The sequence below is a fragment of the Mytilus trossulus genome, chromosome 6 (genome assembly GCF_036588685.1).
Source record: "Mytilus trossulus isolate FHL-02 chromosome 6, PNRI_Mtr1.1.1.hap1, whole genome shotgun sequence".
Classification (NCBI taxonomy): Eukaryota; Metazoa; Mollusca; class Bivalvia; order Mytilida; family Mytilidae; genus Mytilus; species Mytilus trossulus.
In genome coordinates, this window is record NC_086378.1 from 47,776,311 (window position 1) to 47,801,799 (window position 25,489).

At 31.4% G+C, this 25,489-nt stretch overlaps 1 protein-coding gene and 1 long non-coding RNA gene across 2 annotated transcripts; one reads left to right on the forward strand and one right to left on the reverse strand.

The window, feature by feature from the left end:
* Window positions 1–244: 244 nt before the first annotated feature.
* Window positions 245–3,914, reverse strand: LOC134722753 (uncharacterized). The gene is made up of 3 exons (XM_063586378.1): window positions 3,837–3,914; window positions 1,627–1,941; window positions 245–330 (listed from the first exon to the last, which is right to left on the reverse strand). The coding sequence occupies exons 1-3, from the start codon at window positions 3,877–3,879 to the stop codon at window positions 245–247; spliced, it is 444 nt and encodes a 147-aa protein (XP_063442448.1). The 5' UTR covers window positions 3,880–3,914.
* A 652-nt stretch (window positions 3,915–4,566) lies between these two features.
* Window positions 4,567–24,875, forward strand: LOC134721454 (uncharacterized). The gene is made up of 19 exons (XR_010107853.1): window positions 4,567–5,089; window positions 5,833–5,901; window positions 6,666–7,288; window positions 8,033–8,101; window positions 8,866–9,488; window positions 10,232–10,300; window positions 11,065–11,687; window positions 12,431–12,499; window positions 13,264–13,886; window positions 14,630–14,698; window positions 15,463–16,085; window positions 16,829–16,897; window positions 17,662–18,284; window positions 19,028–19,096; window positions 19,861–20,483; window positions 21,227–21,295; window positions 22,060–22,682; window positions 23,426–23,494; window positions 24,259–24,875. It is a non-coding gene; the product is annotated as an uncharacterized LOC134721454 (long non-coding RNA).
* The last annotated feature ends 614 nt before the right edge of the window (window positions 24,876–25,489 follow it).

Below are 25,489 nucleotides of genomic sequence, written 5' to 3' on the forward strand. Positions count from 1 at the left end.
GTGCAAATGAAGATTTGATATATATTTAACCTAGCAATGTGTGTTGGATGAATTATTCTATGTTCAACGAAACAATGATATTTCATCAACTTCATTGAATATTTATAACTCAGTAACAAAACATCACCTATATTTAAGCTAAATAAAGAAACTGATTTTTATTTTTCTCTTCTGGAAATCAACAAGAAGAATTATGCAACAAGTTCCTATTGAATGTCGATTTTCTGCTAAATCACCCACCACACTAAAAAGTATTCAAAGAGAAATAACTGGAAGTATCTATACCTTTAGCAGTATACTCATCTGTAGTTTGTGTTTCATTGATTTGAGCTGTCAAAATATGTAAAAAGTATGATTTCAAAAAAAATTATTCTAAGCAAATTAGGTTAAAAAAAATGAACTATATAATATAGTTCACACATGTTTAGTGTCAACTTTAAAAAAAAAAACATTTTTAGTATAGGTATTTTCACTTAGGTTGAAAACAGATAATATGCCTAATAAAGCAAATAAATTTTATTGTGTATTCTAACATCTACGTTTAGAAAAAATAATATGTTTTCTATCTTTATTGTTTAGATAACGGAAAGGACATGTTTAAACCTGCCAAAGCAACCAAAAAAAATGACAAAATGTAGAAAATGTTCATTTATTAAACTTCCTCAGGTTAGGTAGACCATAGGTGGATTTGGTGTTTTTTAAAGACCTTTTGATCATATAAATCTCAACGTGTCTCTTACCTTGGAGAGCTACTACATATGTAAATATGGCTTTCAAAAAATATTTGGTTGCGAGCTTTGGGCTTTGGGCCCTTCTTTGTTGAAAGAAGATTGGTGACTTTTTTCGAATGTTTCAGAAAAACTTGTGCAAATGAAGAAATTATGATTTTAGTGGGGACATTTACTGCAGAGGTTCCATTATATTAATGTATTTCCTAAATCGTTTTGATTCAAGTTAAAGCAATTAATACGGAAAATGAAAAAATTATGAAACAACTATAAGTCTTAGAGTAATAAGGATGAAAGTGGCGTGTACAAAATGAATTATGAATGTGGCGTGGTTTGCCTTCTTGGTTACTTGTGAATTTTGAAAATAGAATATGACGAAAAATATGAAAAAAGATATGAATGTATTACGAAAGTTCTATACTTTTTGTTACATTGTAATCTTAGGGTTTGTCTGCTTGCTGTGTATGATTGACTGTCTAATTCTTGTGTAGATACCTCAAACAACAAAGTTGCAGAACTGTAATTAAGAGTTGAATGCTTCTTTTTGCAACTTCATTTGACGTATAAAAGCGTTGTCCGAAGTACATTTTGTAAACATGTGCGCACGGTCAACGCTTTTGCAACCCTATGAAGTAACAAAAGGAAGCATTCAATACTTATAATTACATTTTGTAGCTATGATCAAGAAAAAAAGAGTTTTATATTTTTTTTATTTAATTCACCTGTGCACTTTATTGTTGAACCACGTGTTATCATAAATGATAAGTTTATTTAGTGATGCAATGGCTTACGAAATAACACGTGATGTGCAGTTAGCCAGTCAGAATAAAGTATTATAATGAAACATACATCTAATGTAATTATTGTGGAATCAATACAAATGTATTTTAAAACTTACAGTGCAATATAAGTTTTACTCTTGTCTGTTTAGCAATGTTGTTGATTAAAACCTCGCAACTATATAAACCAAGGTCTTCCTCTGTTATATTGGATATTTCTAGATTGTATTCCCCTTTCATTGAATCTCCAGTTATCATTAATCTGTCGTATCCGTACGCACTTGGGTTTATATATAAACCACCTGATATAAAGTAATCTTTTCGTCGCCATAATGACGTTGACGATCCCGAATTCTGACACTGCAAAGTTATGGTCTCCCCAAGATCAGCATGTTCTGTCTTAGTGTGTATTCTTCCTTCCACAGATAGTGCACCTTAACATGCATAATGATTGCAAGTAATTATTTGCATGGGAAACGGAAGCATTCCCGGTATTTATAAGTTATAGTCTTGAAAATATTTTCAGTGGATTTAATTTATATGACCAACACTAAAAATTAATATTTCTTTCAGTCGGTATTGCAACCAAACAAGAGAGTGCAAAGTCATCCTTTTATGAATTCCGACGTCCCAAAATAAGTTTATAAATAGAAATACTATTGATAACAAATAAAATCATATTTCTATTTGATCAATTGATTCTTGGTCTAGTACATTTCAGGTTTTTAAAAACCCTGTCCTTGTTTAAACCCATCTGAAGTATTTTCACTATGTTGTATAAAAAAAAAAGAAGATGTGGTATGATTGCCAATGAGACAACTATCCACAAAAGACCAAAATGACACAGACATTAACAACTATAGGTCACCGTACGGCCTTCGACAATGAGCAAAGCCCATATCGCATAGTCAGCTATAAAAACCCCGATAAGACAATGTAAAACAATTCAAACGAGAAAACTAACGGCCTTATTTATGTAAAAAAAAATGAAAGAAAATAAATATGTAACACATAAACAAACTACAACCACTGAATTACAGACTCCTGACTTGGGACAGGCACATACATAAATAAAGTGGCGGGGTTAAACAGGTTAGCGGGATCCCAACCCTCCCCCTAACCTGGGACAGTGACATAAAAGTACAACATAAGAACGAACTATAAAAATCAGTTGAAAAAGGATTAAACTCATCAGATGGACAAACATACAAGTAAACGTGGTCGGGTACTTATACATCCCGATACAAAAAGACGCAACGAACAGATCTGAGAGTACTCGCAGTTATCTGACAGCTAGTTCAAAGCCACTAACAACTAATAAAAAAATCATGCATCTAAGATGCAGCATACTATACACTGTACAATGTGGGGTTTGCTCATTGCTGATGCCGTCCAATTACCTGTACAACAGTGGCGTAGTTTGCCTTCTGAAAAAAACGAGACAGAGGATCTCTTCGAAATATTTGTTTGAAATCACTCTCAAAAAGTGAGATTATGTTTGTCCCCCAAAGATAATGCTACATGTATATGTAAAGAGTACACATTGAAAAAGAAGGGATATGGTCCATTTATTTATGATTCAAAAACACATAACAAAATCCAAAGCGAAATAACCAACCTTGTATTGTTGTTCTTTAACTAAAAATCATAATATAAGACATTCAATAAAAAAAATACTCATACGTCAATGCAACTTCAAACATGGTCCCTATACACTGTGAGTGACACTGTTATAACTATTGTTATGCAAACTCAAAGACTGACAGGTTTGTATAACAACATTCTCTAAATGCGCTGATTAAATATTTTTCATCGATCTTTCCTGTCCGGTATTTTTACAATGTAATGCAAGGTTCAACCGTAACATGTATCTAACATTTATATATTTATGTTTTTGTCAGCTGGTTTGCATCCTTGTGCTTTGGTTGTCTTGTCGAAATTCAAATGTTAACAAAATGTAGTTCATCATAAATTATATATATATTCTGTAATAACTTAACATACGCATGATACAGAAGCCATCGAAATAATTATAATTATTGAAAAATAGAATAGTCTTTTCCTTTCTTTTATGACATATTTTTCAGTCATTCATCTTTTCAGCTGACATCTCTTCTGCTTGTTTTTTAATCTTTTTTTTTATATATCTTTGAAAATTGTTTACAAACATATTTTTCAGTTATATAATTTATAAACTTTCTCTTTTTTATTTAATAAAAAAAAAAGAATTTAGGGTTAAACCTATTTCTGAACCTTCAAATACGTATAAAATTTACCATCAAAAAATTGATGTGACTCATTTAAATTTTAGTAAAATATATTAACTTACCATTCTGTAAAGCAACCAAAATAAACATAAGATATTCTTTCATTCTACATGCAGTCTATACGTCATATTCAAGTTTCTACAAAAAGAACAAAATGGTGCAATCAATTCACCTTTAAATCATTGCAACTTTAATGGGAGCTGGATTTTTTAGTTCAAATAATAAAAGCAACGCTTGAGCATGTTGCGGAGGAGCGGACTAGAAAATAATTTTAACCAACAATAAAAAAAAACAGTTCATGTTGTATCGCAGAGAGTTGCTGTTGCTGTGGTTATAAAGATCAGATTGCATGGAAATAACTTTAAGAGAAAACGTTTGCATTTGGGCTTGTTTTGGACTATACTTATAAGGGGGAAAATACCACTTAAATGAAATGTCAAAAAGTCAAAGTTATATTTACCGGTATTTTGAGTCTAACCTAATGATTTCTGATTTTTTGTCAATTCAATGTTTATGTTAATCTGTTAATAAGAGTTAAGGAAATAGCCTTGTCAACATGATTTCTGTGGGGCCTATCTTAGTAGTTCATATACTGTCAATAATGAGGTCACAAGATCGACAAATCCTGTTCTTGGCAGGTGTGTTCAACTCCTCCGTAAGTTTACCACTTTCCCTGCAAGGTAACGATGGGTTGTTCTCTCTGCATACTTTCATTTCTAATGATATTTTTTTGCAGATGACACCTCTTTATTTGTTATAGTAGATGATGATCCTGTTGTAGCAGCTGGGACAATACCCCTAATGCGCCTTGAAATGAGGAACACAAAAGTCACGTGTAAACAAAAAATCTCTGTGTAGTGATATTTGACACATTGCTATGATAAACAAATGACTGAGCTGAACCATTAGTGTTAATTTAGAAAATAAGGGAACACAGAATAAATGTGTAAAAACCATGGAGCTATGAAATGTGTTCAAAGTATTAAAATTTCAAAGAACTTATTGTGTTAAAATTGGGATTTTTTACCATGAGGAGCGACATCGCAAAAGGATACTCGGGGTTTGCTAAATTACGGAAAAATGAATCACACTTCGTACCCCGAAAATTTAACCACATATGTAAAAATGTCTCAGCTTCGAAACAAGCCATCATACATATACAAGTTTACGATATGGGCTGAGCAACAGAAGAAAACGTTATCATTACGGCCTATGGAATAACAATTGCGCATATTGACCCATCTTGTAAGAGAGGATCCAGAGATATCTTAAGCTAATTTCACCTTGTACACCACAGAAAATTGTTAAAATGATGGTTAGTAGTTTTTTATTTATACCTAGTTATCATAAATGATTTCAAATAAATATTATTGGTAAAGAACAGCAAAAATTCAATAAAATTTTCACTTTTAAATGCATTACTGGCACGGGGCTGAACACTTTTTTTAGGCACAATCTTAACTTTGTTTACCCCCGAGAGATTCGAAATGAATTGTTTATTCAATTGAAAAAGGCAAGAAAAAACTTACATGTAATATAAATAAATTGTAAGTAAACATGACACAATATAGTCTTTGTTGTGCAATTATCACTCTGGTCTACAGGAATAGCTGATAATCAAGGGAGATAACACACTTCACACGAGTAAAGTGAGATACATTATACATGTGCTTTTATCCAATGATTTGACCCTGGTCAGTAGATATCATATGCAAATAAACAGAAAAAAAACATGTACATTTATTAAGAAAATCACGAATTACTATTGTTAATGCACACGAGCAAAACACAAGATATTGTCATTTCTCAGTGAAAAAGGGGGAGGGTCAAACCTTCTTGAAAACAATATTGCTATTCAACTACATGTATTAAGCTAGTTAGCTACTTCTCATTGCTTCTAATATAAACAGTTTAAATGAAGGTGGCTAAGCCACAAGGGAGAAGCATTTTTCTTTCTTTGTGATAAAACTTTCAAGAATTAGATTTTTCTCTCTCAATACTTATGTATTTAAATTAAATGATAACACAGTTTGAGTTAATTTTTTTGTCTTATTTCAGTTCCAGACATATCATTACTTTTAAATATGAGATGACAAACTAAAGGTTTTAAAAGGTCCTGAATAACTGGTAAGCATTTTGATTTATTAGGTAAGCTCTAAATTATTTATTTATGGTATTTGTGCAAATGAAATTACAGTCAGTATGTTAGAAATATGCTTATATGAAAACTGTTGCTATGGTCTTGCTATTAAATGAAAAGGCTTGGTTACTGATCTTTTCGACTCAACATTTCGAGTTAAATCTTGCGGCAACTGATTCTCATGTAACACTGCAAACTCTATTTAGCACTATTTTGATCTGTCATTATTTAATGACGCTATAATACGTGTGATGTCACAATGTTTCCTTTAATACCTCATGTGGATTTCTCACTGATAAAGGGCTTTCACTGAAATACATGTAAAAAGCCTTTTTTTCTCAAATAGAATTATGTGAATGGACAAGTTTTGAAAATTTGCACTTCATTGCACTCTAATTACATGATAAGAATGACTTTCCCAGTAGTTTTGAGGGGTTTCCACAGTATTATATACCGGATGTCCACTAGTAAGAATAGTTATTTTGGTGTTTTTTTTTTTTATGAAATCTACATTTTTGCATAATGTCTCTGTCAAAATGCACTTTAAGACACAAGAAAATGTTATAGAATGCTTTAATAGGGTCTGTGTATTGTAATTTAAGGTTAACATCAGAAGTTTTGTCCTTGTTTTGACTAGTAAAGGTATACTGGAAGAAATTAATTATCCATACACGTTGTATTAAAAATAAATGAATATAGCGATAAAAGTGTCATTGCCATATAGTGCTGAAACGACTTTATTTTTTTTCAGAAATGGACAAATATACACAGATTTATTCAGAATGTCATACCGATGAAGATCGCCTAAAAATATTTGGAAAAATCAGAACTATGGATTTCAATATGGGACAATACCCCTAATGCGCCTTGAAATGAGGAACACAAAAGTCACGTGTAAACAAAAAATCTCTGTGTAGTGATATTTGACACATTGCTATGATAAACAAATGACTGAGCTGAACCATTAGTGTTAATTTAGAAAATAAGGGAACACAGAATAAATGTGTAAAAACCATGGAGCTATGAAATGTGTTCAAAGTATTAAAATTTCAAAGAACTTATTGTGTTAAAATTGGGATTTTTTACCATGAGGAGCGACATCGCAAAAGGATACTCGGGGTTTGCTAAATTACGGAAAAATGAATCACACTTCGTACCCCGAAAATTTAACCACATATGTAAAAATGTCTCAGCTTCGAAACAAGCCATCATACATATACAAGTTTACGATATGGGCTGAGCAACAGAAGAAAACGTTATCATTACGGCCTATGGAATAACAATTGCGCATATTGACCCATCTTGTAAGAGAGGATCCAGAGATATCTTAAGCTAATTTCACCTTGTACACCACAGAAAATTGTTAAAATGATGGTTAGTAGTTTTTTATTTATACCTAGTTATCATAAATGATTTCAAATAAATATTATTGGTAAAGAACAGCAAAAATTCAATAAAATTTTCACTTTTAAATGCATTACTGGCACGGGGCTGAACACTTTTTTTAGGCACAATCTTAACTTTGTTTACCCCCGAGAGATTCGAAATGAATTGTTTATTCAATTGAAAAAGGCAAGAAAAAACTTACATGTAATATAAATAAATTGTAAGTAAACATGACACAATATAGTCTTTGTTGTGCAATTATCACTCTGGTCTACAGGAATAGCTGATAATCAAGGGAGATAACACACTTCACACGAGTAAAGTGAGATACATTATACATGTGCTTTTATCCAATGATTTGACCCTGGTCAGTAGATATCATATGCAAATAAACAGAAAAAAAAACATGTACATTTATTAAGAAAATCACGAATTACTATTGTTAATGCACACGAGCAAAACACAAGATATTGTCATTTCTCAGTGAAAAAGGGGGAGGGTCAAACCTTCTTGAAAACAATATTGCTATTCAACTACATGTATTAAGCTAGTTAGCTACTTCTCATTGCTTCTAATATAAACAGTTTAAATGAAGGTGGCTAAGCCACAAGGGAGAAGCATTTTTCTTTCTTTGTGATAAAACTTTCAAGAATTAGATTTTTCTCTCTCAATACTTATGTATTTAAATTAAATGATAACACAGTTTGAGTTAATTTTTTTGTCTTATTTCAGTTCCAGACATATCATTACTTTTAAATATGAGATGACAAACTAAAGGTTTTAAAAGGTCCTGAATAACTGGTAAGCATTTTGATTTATTAGGTAAGCTCTAAATTATTTATTTATGGTATTTGTGCAAATGAAATTACAGTCAGTATGTTAGAAATATGCTTATATGAAAACTGTTGCTATGGTCTTGCTATTAAATGAAAAGGCTTGGTTACTGATCTTTTCGACTCAACATTTCGAGTTAAATCTTGCGGCAACTGATTCTCATGTAACACTGCAAACTCTATTTAGCACTATTTTGATCTGTCATTATTTAATGACGCTATAATACGTGTGATGTCACAATGTTTCCTTTAATACCTCATGTGGATTTCTCACTGATAAAGGGCTTTCACTGAAATACATGTAAAAAGCCTTTTTTTCTCAAATAGAATTATGTGAATGGACAAGTTTTGAAAATTTGCACTTCATTGCACTCTAATTACATGATAAGAATGACTTTCCCAGTAGTTTTGAGGGGTTTCCACAGTATTATATACCGGATGTCCACTAGTAAGAATAGTTATTTTGGTGTTTTTTTTTTTTATGAAATCTACATTTTTGCATAATGTCTCTGTCAAAATGCACTTTAAGACACAAGAAAATGTTATAGAATGCTTTAATAGGGTCTGTGTATTGTAATTTAAGGTTAACATCAGAAGTTTTGTCCTTGTTTTGACTAGTAAAGGTATACTGGAAGAAATTAATTATCCATACACGTTGTATTAAAAATAAATGAATATAGCGATAAAAGTGTCATTGCCATATAGTGCTGAAACGACTTTATTTTTTTTCAGAAATGGACAAATATACACAGATTTATTCAGAATGTCATACCGATGAAGATCGCCTAAAAATATTTGGAAAAATCAGAACTATGGATTTCAATATGGGACAATACCCCTAATGCGCCTTGAAATGAGGAACACAAAAGTCACGTGTAAACAAAAAATCTCTGTGTAGTGATATTTGACACATTGCTATGATAAACAAATGACTGAGCTGAACCATTAGTGTTAATTTAGAAAATAAGGGAACACAGAATAAATGTGTAAAAACCATGGAGCTATGAAATGTGTTCAAAGTATTAAAATTTCAAAGAACTTATTGTGTTAAAATTGGGATTTTTTACCATGAGGAGCGACATCGCAAAAGGATACTCGGGGTTTGCTAAATTACGGAAAAATGAATCACACTTCGTACCCCGAAAATTTAACCACATATGTAAAAATGTCTCAGCTTCGAAACAAGCCATCATACATATACAAGTTTACGATATGGGCTGAGCAACAGAAGAAAACGTTATCATTACGGCCTATGGAATAACAATTGCGCATATTGACCCATCTTGTAAGAGAGGATCCAGAGATATCTTAAGCTAATTTCACCTTGTACACCACAGAAAATTGTTAAAATGATGGTTAGTAGTTTTTTATTTATACCTAGTTATCATAAATGATTTCAAATAAATATTATTGGTAAAGAACAGCAAAAATTCAATAAAATTTTCACTTTTAAATGCATTACTGGCACGGGGCTGAACACTTTTTTTAGGCACAATCTTAACTTTGTTTACCCCCGAGAGATTCGAAATGAATTGTTTATTCAATTGAAAAAGGCAAGAAAAAACTTACATGTAATATAAATAAATTGTAAGTAAACATGACACAATATAGTCTTTGTTGTGCAATTATCACTCTGGTCTACAGGAATAGCTGATAATCAAGGGAGATAACACACTTCACACGAGTAAAGTGAGATACATTATACATGTGCTTTTATCCAATGATTTGACCCTGGTCAGTAGATATCATATGCAAATAAACAGAAAAAAAACATGTACATTTATTAAGAAAATCACGAATTACTATTGTTAATGCACACGAGCAAAACACAAGATATTGTCATTTCTCAGTGAAAAAGGGGGAGGGTCAAACCTTCTTGAAAACAATATTGCTATTCAACTACATGTATTAAGCTAGTTAGCTACTTCTCATTGCTTCTAATATAAACAGTTTAAATGAAGGTGGCTAAGCCACAAGGGAGAAGCATTTTTCTTTCTTTGTGATAAAACTTTCAAGAATTAGATTTTTCTCTCTCAATACTTATGTATTTAAATTAAATGATAACACAGTTTGAGTTAATTTTTTTGTCTTATTTCAGTTCCAGACATATCATTACTTTTAAATATGAGATGACAAACTAAAGGTTTTAAAAGGTCCTGAATAACTGGTAAGCATTTTGATTTATTAGGTAAGCTCTAAATTATTTATTTATGGTATTTGTGCAAATGAAATTACAGTCAGTATGTTAGAAATATGCTTATATGAAAACTGTTGCTATGGTCTTGCTATTAAATGAAAAGGCTTGGTTACTGATCTTTTCGACTCAACATTTCGAGTTAAATCTTGCGGCAACTGATTCTCATGTAACACTGCAAACTCTATTTAGCACTATTTTGATCTGTCATTATTTAATGACGCTATAATACGTGTGATGTCACAATGTTTCCTTTAATACCTCATGTGGATTTCTCACTGATAAAGGGCTTTCACTGAAATACATGTAAAAAGCCTTTTTTTCTCAAATAGAATTATGTGAATGGACAAGTTTTGAAAATTTGCACTTCATTGCACTCTAATTACATGATAAGAATGACTTTCCCAGTAGTTTTGAGGGGTTTCCACAGTATTATATACCGGATGTCCACTAGTAAGAATAGTTATTTTGGTGTTTTTTTTTTTTATGAAATCTACATTTTTGCATAATGTCTCTGTCAAAATGCACTTTAAGACACAAGAAAATGTTATAGAATGCTTTAATAGGGTCTGTGTATTGTAATTTAAGGTTAACATCAGAAGTTTTGTCCTTGTTTTGACTAGTAAAGGTATACTGGAAGAAATTAATTATCCATACACGTTGTATTAAAAATAAATGAATATAGCGATAAAAGTGTCATTGCCATATAGTGCTGAAACGACTTTATTTTTTTTCAGAAATGGACAAATATACACAGATTTATTCAGAATGTCATACCGATGAAGATCGCCTAAAAATATTTGGAAAAATCAGAACTATGGATTTCAATATGGGACAATACCCCTAATGCGCCTTGAAATGAGGAACACAAAAGTCACGTGTAAACAAAAAATCTCTGTGTAGTGATATTTGACACATTGCTATGATAAACAAATGACTGAGCTGAACCATTAGTGTTAATTTAGAAAATAAGGGAACACAGAATAAATGTGTAAAAACCATGGAGCTATGAAATGTGTTCAAAGTATTAAAATTTCAAAGAACTTATTGTGTTAAAATTGGGATTTTTTACCATGAGGAGCGACATCGCAAAAGGATACTCGGGGTTTGCTAAATTACGGAAAAATGAATCACACTTCGTACCCCGAAAATTTAACCACATATGTAAAAATGTCTCAGCTTCGAAACAAGCCATCATACATATACAAGTTTACGATATGGGCTGAGCAACAGAAGAAAACGTTATCATTACGGCCTATGGAATAACAATTGCGCATATTGACCCATCTTGTAAGAGAGGATCCAGAGATATCTTAAGCTAATTTCACCTTGTACACCACAGAAAATTGTTAAAATGATGGTTAGTAGTTTTTTATTTATACCTAGTTATCATAAATGATTTCAAATAAATATTATTGGTAAAGAACAGCAAAAATTCAATAAAATTTTCACTTTTAAATGCATTACTGGCACGGGGCTGAACACTTTTTTTAGGCACAATCTTAACTTTGTTTACCCCCGAGAGATTCGAAATGAATTGTTTATTCAATTGAAAAAGGCAAGAAAAAACTTACATGTAATATAAATAAATTGTAAGTAAACATGACACAATATAGTCTTTGTTGTGCAATTATCACTCTGGTCTACAGGAATAGCTGATAATCAAGGGAGATAACACACTTCACACGAGTAAAGTGAGATACATTATACATGTGCTTTTATCCAATGATTTGACCCTGGTCAGTAGATATCATATGCAAATAAACAGAAAAAAAACATGTACATTTATTAAGAAAATCACGAATTACTATTGTTAATGCACACGAGCAAAACACAAGATATTGTCATTTCTCAGTGAAAAAGGGGGAGGGTCAAACCTTCTTGAAAACAATATTGCTATTCAACTACATGTATTAAGCTAGTTAGCTACTTCTCATTGCTTCTAATATAAACAGTTTAAATGAAGGTGGCTAAGCCACAAGGGAGAAGCATTTTTCTTTCTTTGTGATAAAACTTTCAAGAATTAGATTTTTCTCTCTCAATACTTATGTATTTAAATTAAATGATAACACAGTTTGAGTTAATTTTTTTGTCTTATTTCAGTTCCAGACATATCATTACTTTTAAATATGAGATGACAAACTAAAGGTTTTAAAAGGTCCTGAATAACTGGTAAGCATTTTGATTTATTAGGTAAGCTCTAAATTATTTATTTATGGTATTTGTGCAAATGAAATTACAGTCAGTATGTTAGAAATATGCTTATATGAAAACTGTTGCTATGGTCTTGCTATTAAATGAAAAGGCTTGGTTACTGATCTTTTCGACTCAACATTTCGAGTTAAATCTTGCGGCAACTGATTCTCATGTAACACTGCAAACTCTATTTAGCACTATTTTGATCTGTCATTATTTAATGACGCTATAATACGTGTGATGTCACAATGTTTCCTTTAATACCTCATGTGGATTTCTCACTGATAAAGGGCTTTCACTGAAATACATGTAAAAAGCCTTTTTTTCTCAAATAGAATTATGTGAATGGACAAGTTTTGAAAATTTGCACTTCATTGCACTCTAATTACATGATAAGAATGACTTTCCCAGTAGTTTTGAGGGGTTTCCACAGTATTATATACCGGATGTCCACTAGTAAGAATAGTTATTTTGGTGTTTTTTTTTTTTATGAAATCTACATTTTTGCATAATGTCTCTGTCAAAATGCACTTTAAGACACAAGAAAATGTTATAGAATGCTTTAATAGGGTCTGTGTATTGTAATTTAAGGTTAACATCAGAAGTTTTGTCCTTGTTTTGACTAGTAAAGGTATACTGGAAGAAATTAATTATCCATACACGTTGTATTAAAAATAAATGAATATAGCGATAAAAGTGTCATTGCCATATAGTGCTGAAACGACTTTATTTTTTTTCAGAAATGGACAAATATACACAGATTTATTCAGAATGTCATACCGATGAAGATCGCCTAAAAATATTTGGAAAAATCAGAACTATGGATTTCAATATGGGACAATACCCCTAATGCGCCTTGAAATGAGGAACACAAAAGTCACGTGTAAACAAAAAATCTCTGTGTAGTGATATTTGACACATTGCTATGATAAACAAATGACTGAGCTGAACCATTAGTGTTAATTTAGAAAATAAGGGAACACAGAATAAATGTGTAAAAACCATGGAGCTATGAAATGTGTTCAAAGTATTAAAATTTCAAAGAACTTATTGTGTTAAAATTGGGATTTTTTACCATGAGGAGCGACATCGCAAAAGGATACTCGGGGTTTGCTAAATTACGGAAAAATGAATCACACTTCGTACCCCGAAAATTTAACCACATATGTAAAAATGTCTCAGCTTCGAAACAAGCCATCATACATATACAAGTTTACGATATGGGCTGAGCAACAGAAGAAAACGTTATCATTACGGCCTATGGAATAACAATTGCGCATATTGACCCATCTTGTAAGAGAGGATCCAGAGATATCTTAAGCTAATTTCACCTTGTACACCACAGAAAATTGTTAAAATGATGGTTAGTAGTTTTTTATTTATACCTAGTTATCATAAATGATTTCAAATAAATATTATTGGTAAAGAACAGCAAAAATTCAATAAAATTTTCACTTTTAAATGCATTACTGGCACGGGGCTGAACACTTTTTTTAGGCACAATCTTAACTTTGTTTACCCCCGAGAGATTCGAAATGAATTGTTTATTCAATTGAAAAAGGCAAGAAAAAACTTACATGTAATATAAATAAATTGTAAGTAAACATGACACAATATAGTCTTTGTTGTGCAATTATCACTCTGGTCTACAGGAATAGCTGATAATCAAGGGAGATAACACACTTCACACGAGTAAAGTGAGATACATTATACATGTGCTTTTATCCAATGATTTGACCCTGGTCAGTAGATATCATATGCAAATAAACAGAAAAAAAACATGTACATTTATTAAGAAAATCACGAATTACTATTGTTAATGCACACGAGCAAAACACAAGATATTGTCATTTCTCAGTGAAAAAGGGGGAGGGTCAAACCTTCTTGAAAACAATATTGCTATTCAACTACATGTATTAAGCTAGTTAGCTACTTCTCATTGCTTCTAATATAAACAGTTTAAATGAAGGTGGCTAAGCCACAAGGGAGAAGCATTTTTCTTTCTTTGTGATAAAACTTTCAAGAATTAGATTTTTCTCTCTCAATACTTATGTATTTAAATTAAATGATAACACAGTTTGAGTTAATTTTTTTGTCTTATTTCAGTTCCAGACATATCATTACTTTTAAATATGAGATGACAAACTAAAGGTTTTAAAAGGTCCTGAATAACTGGTAAGCATTTTGATTTATTAGGTAAGCTCTAAATTATTTATTTATGGTATTTGTGCAAATGAAATTACAGTCAGTATGTTAGAAATATGCTTATATGAAAACTGTTGCTATGGTCTTGCTATTAAATGAAAAGGCTTGGTTACTGATCTTTTCGACTCAATATTTCGAGTTAAATCTTGCGGCAACTGATTCTCATGTAACACTGCAAACTCTATTTAGCACTATTTTGATCTGTCATTATTTAATGACGCTATAATACGTGTGATGTCACAATGTTTCCTTTAATACCTCATGTGGATTTCTCACTGATAAAGGGCTTTCACTGAAATACATGTAAAAAGCCTTTTTTTCTCAAATAGAATTATGTGAATGGACAAGTTTTGAAAATTTGCACTTCATTGCACTCTAATTACATGATAAGAATGACTTTCCCAGTAGTTTTGAGGGGTTTCCACAGTATTATATACCGGATGTCCACTAGTAAGAATAGTTATTTTGGTGTTTTTTTTTTTTATGAAATCTACATTTTTGCATAATGTCTCTGTCAAAATGCACTTTAAGACACAAGAAAATGTTATAGAATGCTTTAATAGGGTCTGTGTATTGTAATTTAAGGTTAACATCAGAAGTTTTGTCCTTGTTTTGACTAGTAAAGGTATACTGGAAGAAATTAATTATCCATACACGTTGTATTAAAAATAAATGAATATAGCGATAAAAGTGTCATTGCCATATAGTGCTGAAACGACTTTATTTTTTTTCAGAAATGGACAAATATACACAGATTTATTCAGAATGTCATACCGATGAAGATCGCCTAAAAATATTTGGAAAAATCAGAACTATGGATTTCAATATGGGACAATACCCCTAATGCGCCTTGAAATGAGGAACACAAAAGTCACGTGTAAACAAAAAATCTCTGTGTAGTGATATTTGACACATTGCTATGATAAACAAATGACTGAGCTGAACCATTAGTGTTAATTTAGAAAATAAGGGAACACAGAATAAATGTGTAAAAACCATGGAGCTATGAAATGTGTTCAAAGTATTAAAATTTCAAAGAACTTATTGTGTTAAAATTGGGATTTTTTACCATGAGGAGCGACATCGCAAAAGGATACTCGGGGTTTGCTAAATTACGGAAAAATGAATCACACTTCGTACCCCGAAAATTTAACCACATATGTAAAAATGTCTCAGCTTCGAAACAAGCCATCATACATATACAAGTTTACGATATGGGCTGAGCAACAGAAGAAAACGTTATCATTACGGCCTATGGAATAACAATTGCGCATATTGACCCATCTTGTAAGAGAGGATCCAGAGATATCTTAAGCTAATTTCACCTTGTACACCACAGAAAATTGTTAAAATGATGGTTAGTAGTTTTTTATTTATACCTAGTTATCATAAATGATTTCAAATAAATATTATTGGTAAAGAACAGCAAAAATTCAATAAAATTTTCACTTTTAAATGCATTACTGGCACGGGGCTGAACACTTTTTTTAGGCACAATCTTAACTTTGTTTACCCCCGAGAGATTCGAAATGAATTGTTTATTCAATTGAAAAAGGCAAGAAAAAACTTACATGTAATATAAATAAATTGTAAGTAAACATGACACAATATAGTCTTTGTTGTGCAATTATCACTCTGGTCTACAGGAATAGCTGATAATCAAGGGAGATAACACACTTCACACGAGTAAAGTGAGATACATTATACATGTGCTTTTATCCAATGATTTGACCCTGGTCAGTAGATATCATATGCAAATAAACAGAAAAAAAACATGTACATTTATTAAGAAAATCACGAATTACTATTGTTAATGCACACGAGCAAAACACAAGATATTGTCATTTCTCAGTGAAAAAGGGGGAGGGTCAAACCTTCTTGAAAACAATATTGCTATTCAACTACATGTATTAAGCTAGTTAGCTACTTCTCATTGCTTCTAATATAAACAGTTTAAATGAAGGTGGCTAAGCCACAAGGGAGAAGCATTTTTCTTTCTTTGTGATAAAACTTTCAAGAATTAGATTTTTCTCTCTCAATACTTATGTATTTAAATTAAATGATAACACAGTTTGAGTTAATTTTTTTGTCTTATTTCAGTTCCAGACATATCATTACTTTTAAATATGAGATGACAAACTAAAGGTTTTAAAAGGTCCTGAATAACTGGTAAGCATTTTGATTTATTAGGTAAGCTCTAAATTATTTATTTATGGTATTTGTGCAAATGAAATTACAGTCAGTATGTTAGAAATATGCTTATATGAAAACTGTTGCTATGGTCTTGCTATTAAATGAAAAGGCTTGGTTACTGATCTTTTCGACTCAACATTTCGAGTTAAATCTTGCGGCAACTGATTCTCATGTAACACTGCAAACTCTATTTAGCACTATTTTGATCTGTCATTATTTAATGACGCTATAATACGTGTGATGTCACAATGTTTCCTTTAATACCTCATGTGGATTTCTCACTGATAAAGGGCTTTCACTGAAATACATGTAAAAAGCCTTTTTTTCTCAAATAGAATTATGTGAATGGACAAGTTTTGAAAATTTGCACTTCATTGCACTCTAATTACATGATAAGAATGACTTTCCCAGTAGTTTTGAGGGGTTTCCACAGTATTATATACCGGATGTCCACTAGTAAGAATAGTTATTTTGGTGTTTTTTTTTTTTATGAAATCTACATTTTTGCATAATGTCTCTGTCAAAATGCACTTTAAGACACAAGAAAATGTTATAGAATGCTTTAATAGGGTCTGTGTATTGTAATTTAAGGTTAACATCAGAAGTTTTGTCCTTGTTTTGACTAGTAAAGGTATACTGGAAGAAATTAATTATCCATACACGTTGTATTAAAAATAAATGAATATAGCGATAAAAGTGTCATTGCCATATAGTGCTGAAACGACTTTATTTTTTTTCAGAAATGGACAAATATACACAGATTTATTCAGAATGTCATACCGATGAAGATCGCCTAAAAATATTTGGAAAAATCAGAACTATGGATTTCAATATGGGACAATACCCCTAATGCGCCTTGAAATGAGGAACACAAAAGTCACGTGTAAACAAAAAATCTCTGTGTAGTGATATTTGACACATTGCTATGATAAACAAATGACTGAGCTGAACCATTAGTGTTAATTTAGAAAATAAGGGAACACAGAATAAATGTGTAAAAACCATGGAGCTATGAAATGTGTTCAAAGTATTAAAATTTCAAAGAACTTATTGTGTTAAAATTGGGATTTTTTACCATGAGGAGCGACATCGCAAAAGGATACTCGGGGTTTGCTAAATTACGGAAAAATGAATCACACTTCGTACCCCGAAAATTTAACCACATATGTAAAAATGTCTCAGCTTCGAAACAAGCCATCATACATATACAAGTTTACGATATGGGCTGAGCAACAGAAGAAAACGTTATCATTACGGCCTATGGAATAACAATTGCGCATATTGACCCATCTTGTAAGAGAGGATCCAGAGATATCTTAAGCTAATTTCACCTTGTACACCACAGAAAATTGTTAAAATGATGGTTAGTAGTTTTTTATTTATACCTAGTTATCATAAATGATTTCAAATAAATATTATTGGTAAAGAACAGCAAAAATTCAATAAAATTTTCACTTTTAAATGCATTACTGGCACGGGGCTGAACACTTTTTTTAGGCACAATCTTAACTTTGTTTACCCCCGAGAGATTCGAAATGAATTGTTTATTCAATTGAAAAAGGCAAGAAAAAACTTACATGTAATATAAATAAATTGTAAGTAAACATGACACAATATAGTCTTTGTTGTGCAATTATCACTCTGGTCTACAGGAATAGCTGATAATCAAGGGAGATAACACACTTCACACGAGTAAAGTGAGATACATTATACATGTGCTTTTATCCAATGATTTGACCCTGGTCAGTAGATATCATATGCAAATAAACAGAAAAAAAACATGTACATTTATTAAGAAAATCACGAATTACTATTGTTAATGCACACGAGCAAAACACAAGATATTGTCATTTCTCAGTGAAAAAGGGGGAGGGTCAAACCTTCTTGAAAACAATATTGCTATTCAACTACATGTATTAAGCTAGTTAGCTACTTCTCATTGCTTCTAATATAAACAGTTTAAATGAAGGTGGCTAAGCCACAAGGGAGAAGCATTTTTCTTTCTTTGTGATAAAACTTTCAAGAATTAGATTTTTCTCTCTCAATACTTATGTATTTAAATTAAATGATAACACAGTTTGAGTTAATTTTTTTGTCTTATTTCAGTTCCAGACATATCATTACTTTTAAATATGAGATGACAAACTAAAGGTTTTAAAAGGTCCTGAATAACTGGTAAGCATTTTGATTTATTAGGTAAGCTCTAAATTATTTATTTATGGTATTTGTGCAAATGAAATTACAGTCAGTATGTTAGAAATATGCTTATATGAAAACTGTTGCTATGGTCTTGCTATTAAATGAAAAGGCTTGGTTACTGATCTTTTCGACTCAACATTTCGAGTTAAATCTTGCGGCAACTGATTCTCATGTAACACTGCAAACTCTATTTAGCACTATTTTGATCTGTCATTATTTAATGACGCTATAATACGTGTGATGTCACAATGTTTCCTTTAATACCTCATGTGGATTTCTCACTGATAAAGGGCTTTCACTGAAATACATGTAAAAAGCCTTTTTTTCTCAAATAGAATTATGTGAATGGACAAGTTTTGAAAATTTGCACTTCATTGCACTCTAATTACATGATAAGAATGACTTTCCCAGTAGTTTTGAGGGGTTTCCACAGTATTATATACCGGATGTCCACTAGTAAGAATAGTTATTTTGGTGTTTTTTTTTTTTATGAAATCTACATTTTTGCATAATGTCTCTGTCAAAATGCACTTTAAGACACAAGAAAATGTTATAGAATGCTTTAATAGGGTCTGTGTATTGTAATTTAAGGTTAACATCAGAAGTTTTGTCCTTGTTTTGACTAGTAAAGGTATACTGGAAGAAATTAATTATCCATACACGTTGTATTAAAAATAAATGAATATAGCGATAAAAGTGTCATTGCCATATAGTGCTGAAACGACTTTATTTTTTTTCAGAAATGGACAAATATACACAGATTTATTCAGAATGTCATACCGATGAAGATCGCCTAAAAATATTTGGAAAAATCAGAACTATGGATTTCAATATGGGACAATACCCCTAATGCGCCTTGAAATGAGGAACACAAAAGTCACGTGTAAACAAAAAATCTCTGTGTAGTGATATTTGACACATTGCTATGATAAACAAATGACTGAGCTGAACCATTAGTGTTAATTTAGAAAATAAGGGAACACAGAATAAATGTGTAAAAACCATGGAGCTATGAAATGTGTTCAAAGTATTAAAATTTCAAAGAACTTATTGTGTTAAAATTGGGATTTTTTACCATGAGGAGCGACATCGCAAAAGGATACTCGGGGTTTGCTAAATTACGGAAAAATGAATCACACTTCGTACCCCGAAAATTTAACCACATATGTAAAAATGTCTCAGCTTCGAAACAAGCCATCATACATATACAAGTTTACGATATGGGCTGAGCAACAGAAGAAAACGTTATCATTACGGCCTATGGAATAACAATTGCGCATATTGACCCATCTTGTAAGAGAGGATCCAGAGATATCTTAAGCTAATTTCACCTTGTACACCACAGAAAATTGTTAAAATGATGGTTAGTAGTTTTTTATTTATACCTAGTTATCATAAATGATTTCAAATAAATATTATTGGTAAAGAACAGCAAAAATTCAATAAAATTTTCACTTTTAAATGCATTACTGGCACGGGGCTGAACACTTTTTTTAGGCACAATCTTAACTTTGTTTACCCCCGAGAGATTCGAAATGAATTGTTTATTCAATTGAAAAAGGCAAGAAAAAACTTACATGTAATATAAATAAATTGTAAGTAAACATGACACAATATAGTCTTTGTTGTGCAATTATCACTCTGGTCTACAGGAATAGCTGATAATCAAGGGAGATAACACACTTCACACGAGTAAAGTGAGATACATTATACATGTGCTTTTATCCAATGATTTGACCCTGGTCAGTAGATATCATATGCAAATAAACAGAAAAAAAACATGTACATTTATTAAGAAAATCACGAATTACTATTGTTAATGCACACGAGCAAAACACAAGATATTGTCATTTCTCAGTGAAAAAGGGGGAGGGTCAAACCTTCTTGAAAACAATATTGCTATTCAACTACATGTATTAAGCTAGTTAGCTACTTCTCATTGCTTCTAATATAAACAGTTTAAATGAAGGTGGCTAAGCCACAAGGGAGAAGCATTTTTCTTTCTTTGTGATAAAACTTTCAAGAATTAGATTTTTCTCTCTCAATACTTATGTATTTAAATTAAATGATAACACAGTTTGAGTTAATTTTTTTGTCTTATTTCAGTTCCAGACATATCATTACTTTTAAATATGAGATGACAAACTAAAGGTTTTAAAAGGTCCTGAATAACTGGTAAGCATTTTGATTTATTAGGTAAGCTCTAAATTATTTATTTATGGTATTTGTGCAAATGAAATTACAGTCAGTATGTTAGAAATATGCTTATATGAAAACTGTTGCTATGGTCTTGCTATTAAATGAAAAGGCTTGGTTACTGATCTTTTCGACTCAACATTTCGAGTTAAATCTTGCGGCAACTGATTCTCATGTAACACTGCAAACTCTATTTAGCACTATTTTGATCTGTCATTATTTAATGACGCTATAATACGTGTGATGTCACAATGTTTCCTTTAATACCTCATGTGGATTTCTCACTGATAAAGGGCTTTCACTGAAATACATGTAAAAAGCCTTTTTTTCTCAAATAGAATTATGTGAATGGACAAGTTTTGAAAATTTGCACTTCATTGCACTCTAATTACATGATAAGAATGACTTTCCCAGTAGTTTTGAGGGGTTTCCACAGTATTATATACCGGATGTCCACTAGTAAGAATAGTTATTTTGGTGTTTTTTTTTTTTATGAAATCTACATTTTTGCATAATGTCTCTGTCAAAATGCACTTTAAGACACAAGAAAATGTTATAGAATGCTTTAATAGGGTCTGTGTATTGTAATTTAAGGTTAACATCAGAAGTTTTGTCCTTGTTTTGACTAGTAAAGGTATACTGGAAGAAATTAATTATCCATACACGTTGTATTAAAAATAAATGAATATAGCGATAAAAGTGTCATTGCCATATAGTGCTGAAACGACTTTATTTTTTTTCAGAAATGGACAAATATACACAGATTTATTCAGAATGTCATACCGATGAAGATCGCCTAAAAATATTTGGAAAAATCAGAACTATGGATTTCAATATGGGACAATACCCCTAATGCGCCTTGAAATGAGGAACACAAAAGTCACGTGTAAACAAAAAATCTCTGTGTAGTGATATTTGACACATTGCTATGATAAACAAATGACTGAGCTGAACCATTAGTGTTAATTTAGAAAATAAGGGAACACAGAATAAATGTGTAAAAACCATGGAGCTATGAAATGTGTTCAAAGTATTAAAATTTCAAAGAACTTATTGTGTTAAAATTGGGATTTTTTACCATGAGGAGCGACATCGCAAAAGGATACTCGGGGTTTGCTAAATTACGGAAAAATGAATCACACTTCGTACCCCGAAAATTTAACCACATATGTAAAAATGTCTCAGCTTCGAAACAAGCCATCATACATATACAAGTTTACGATATGGGCTGAGCAACAGAAGAAAACGTTATCATTACGGCCTATGGAATAACAATTGCGCATATTGACCCATCTTGTAAGAGAGGATCCAGAGATATCTTAAGCTAATTTCACCTTGTACACCACAGAAAATTGTTAAAATGATGGTTAGTAGTTTTTTATTTATACCTAGTTATCATAAATGATTTCAAATAAATATTATTGGTAAAGAACAGCAAAAATTCAATAAAATTTTCACTTTTAAATGCATTACTGGCACGGGGCTGAACACTTTTTTTAGGCACAATCTTAACTTTGTTTACCCCCGAGAGATTCGAAATGAATTGTTTATTCAATTGAAAAAGGCAAGAAAAAACTTACATGTAATATAAATAAATTGTAAGTAAACATGACACAATATAGTCTTTGTTGTGCAATTATCACTCTGGTCTACAGGAATAGCTGATAATCAAGGGAGATAACACACTTCACACGAGTAAAGTGAGATACATTATACATGTGCTTTTATCCAATGATTTGACCCTGGTCAGTAGATATCATATGCAAATAAACAGAAAAAAAACATGTACATTTATTAAGAAAATCACGAATTACTATTGTTAATGCACACGAGCAAAACACAAGATATTGTCATTTCTCAGTGAAAAAGGGGGAGGGTCAAACCTTCTTGAAAACAATATTGCTATTCAACTACATGTATTAAGCTAGTTAGCTACTTCTCATTGCTTCTAATATAAACAGTTTAAATGAAGGTGGCTAAGCCACAAGGGAGAAGCATTTTTCTTTCTTTGTGATAAAACTTTCAAGAATTAGATTTTTCTCTCTCAATACTTATGTATTTAAATTAAATGATAACACAGTTTGAGTTAATTTTTTTGTCTTATTTCAGTTCCAGACATATCATTACTTTTAAATATGAGATGACAAACTAAAGGTTTTAAAAGGTCCTGAATAACTGGTAAGCATTTTGATTTATTAGGTAAGCTCTAAATTATTTATTTATGGTATTTGTGCAAATGAAATTACAGTCAGTATGTTAGAAATATGCTTATATGAAAACTGTTGCTATGGTCTTGCTATTAAATGAAAAGGCTTGGTTACTGATCTTTTCGACTCAACATTTCGAGTTAAATCTTGCGGCAACTGATTCTCATGTAACACTGCAAACTCTATTTAGCACTATTTTGATCTGTCATTATTTAATGACGCTATAATACGTGTGATGTCACAATGTTTCCTTTAATACCTCATGTGGATTTCTCACTGATAAAGGGCTTTCACTGAAATACATGTAAAAAGCCTTTTTTTCTCAAATAGAATTATGTGAATGGACAAGTTTTGAAAATTTGCACTTCATTGCACTCTAATTACATGATAAGAATGACTTTCCCAGTAGTTTTGAGGGGTTTCCACAGTATTATATACCGGATGTCCACTAGTAAGAATAGTTATTTTGGTGTTTTTTTTTTTTATGAAATCTACATTTTTGCATAATGTCTCTGTCAAAATGCACTTTAAGACACAAGAAAATGTTATAGAATGCTTTAATAGGGTCTGTGTATTGTAATTTAAGGTTAACATCAGAAGTTTTGTCCTTGTTTTGACTAGTAAAGGTATACTGGAAGAAATTAATTATCCATACACGTTGTATTAAAAATAAATGAATATAGCGATAAAAGTGTCATTGCCATATAGTGCTGAAACGACTTTATTTTTTTTCAGAAATGGACAAATATACACAGATTTATTCAGAATGTCATACCGATGAAGATCGCCTAAAAATATTTGGAAAAATCAGAACTATGGATTTCAATATGGGACAATACCCCTAATGCGCCTTGAAATGAGGAACACAAAAGTCACGTGTAAACAAAAAATCTCTGTGTAGTGATATTTGACACATTGCTATGATAAACAAATGACTGAGCTGAACCATTAGTGTTAATTTAGAAAATAAAGGAACACAGAATAAATGTGTAAAAACCATGGAGCTATGAAATGTGTTCAAAGTATTAAAATTTCAAAGAACTTATTGTGTTAAAATTGGGATTTTTTACCATGAGGAGCGACATCGCAAAAGGATACTCGGGGTTTGCTAAATTACGGAAAAATGAATCACACTTCGTACCCCGAAAATTTAACCACATATGTAAAAATGTCTCAGCTTCGAAACAAGCCATCATACATATACAAGTTTACGATATGGGCTGAGCAACAGAAGAAAACGTTATCATTACGGCCTATGGAATAACAATTGCGCATATTGACCCATCTTGTAAGAGAGGATCCAGAGATATCTTAAGCTAATTTCACCTTGTACACCACAGAAAATTGTTAAAATGATGGTTAGTAGTTTTTTATTTATACCTAGTTATCATAAATGATTTCAAATAAATATTATTGGTAAAGAACAGCAAAAATTCAATAAAATTTTCACTTTTAAATGCATTACTGGCACGGGGCTGAACACTTTTTTTAGGCACAATCTTAACTTTGTTTACCCCCGAGAGATTCGAAATGAATTGTTTATTCAATTGAAAAAGGCAAGAAAAAACTTACATGTAATATAAATAAATTGTAAGTAAACATGACACAATATAGTCTTTGTTGTGCAATTATCACTCTGGTCTACAGGAATAGCTGATAATCAAGGGAGATAACACACTTCACACGAGTAAAGTGAGATACATTATACATGTGCTTTTATCCAATGATTTGACCCTGGTCAGTAGATATCATATGCAAATAAACAGAAAAAAAACATGTACATTTATTAAGAAAATCACGAATTACTATTGTTAATGCACACGAGCAAAACACAAGATATTGTCATTTCTCAGTGAAAAAGGGGGAGGGTCAAACCTTCTTGAAAACAATATTGCTATTCAACTACATGTATTAAGCTAGTTAGCTACTTCTCATTGCTTCTAATATAAACAGTTTAAATGAAGGT

Excerpts from the sequence above, each read along its gene's own strand:
- LOC134722753 (XM_063586378.1), bottom strand. The coding sequence starts at position 3,879 with ATGAAAGAATATCTTATGTTTATTTTGGTTGCTTTACAGAATG. Across the intron at positions 1,942-3,836 it reads TTTGGTTGCTTTACAGAATG|GTGCACTATCTGTGGAAGGA; the intron begins GTAAGTTAATAT and ends ATGCATGTTAAG. Across the intron at positions 331-1,626 it reads AGTAAAACTTATATTGCACT|CTCAAATCAATGAAACACAA; the intron begins GTAAGTTTTAAA and ends ATATTTTGACAG.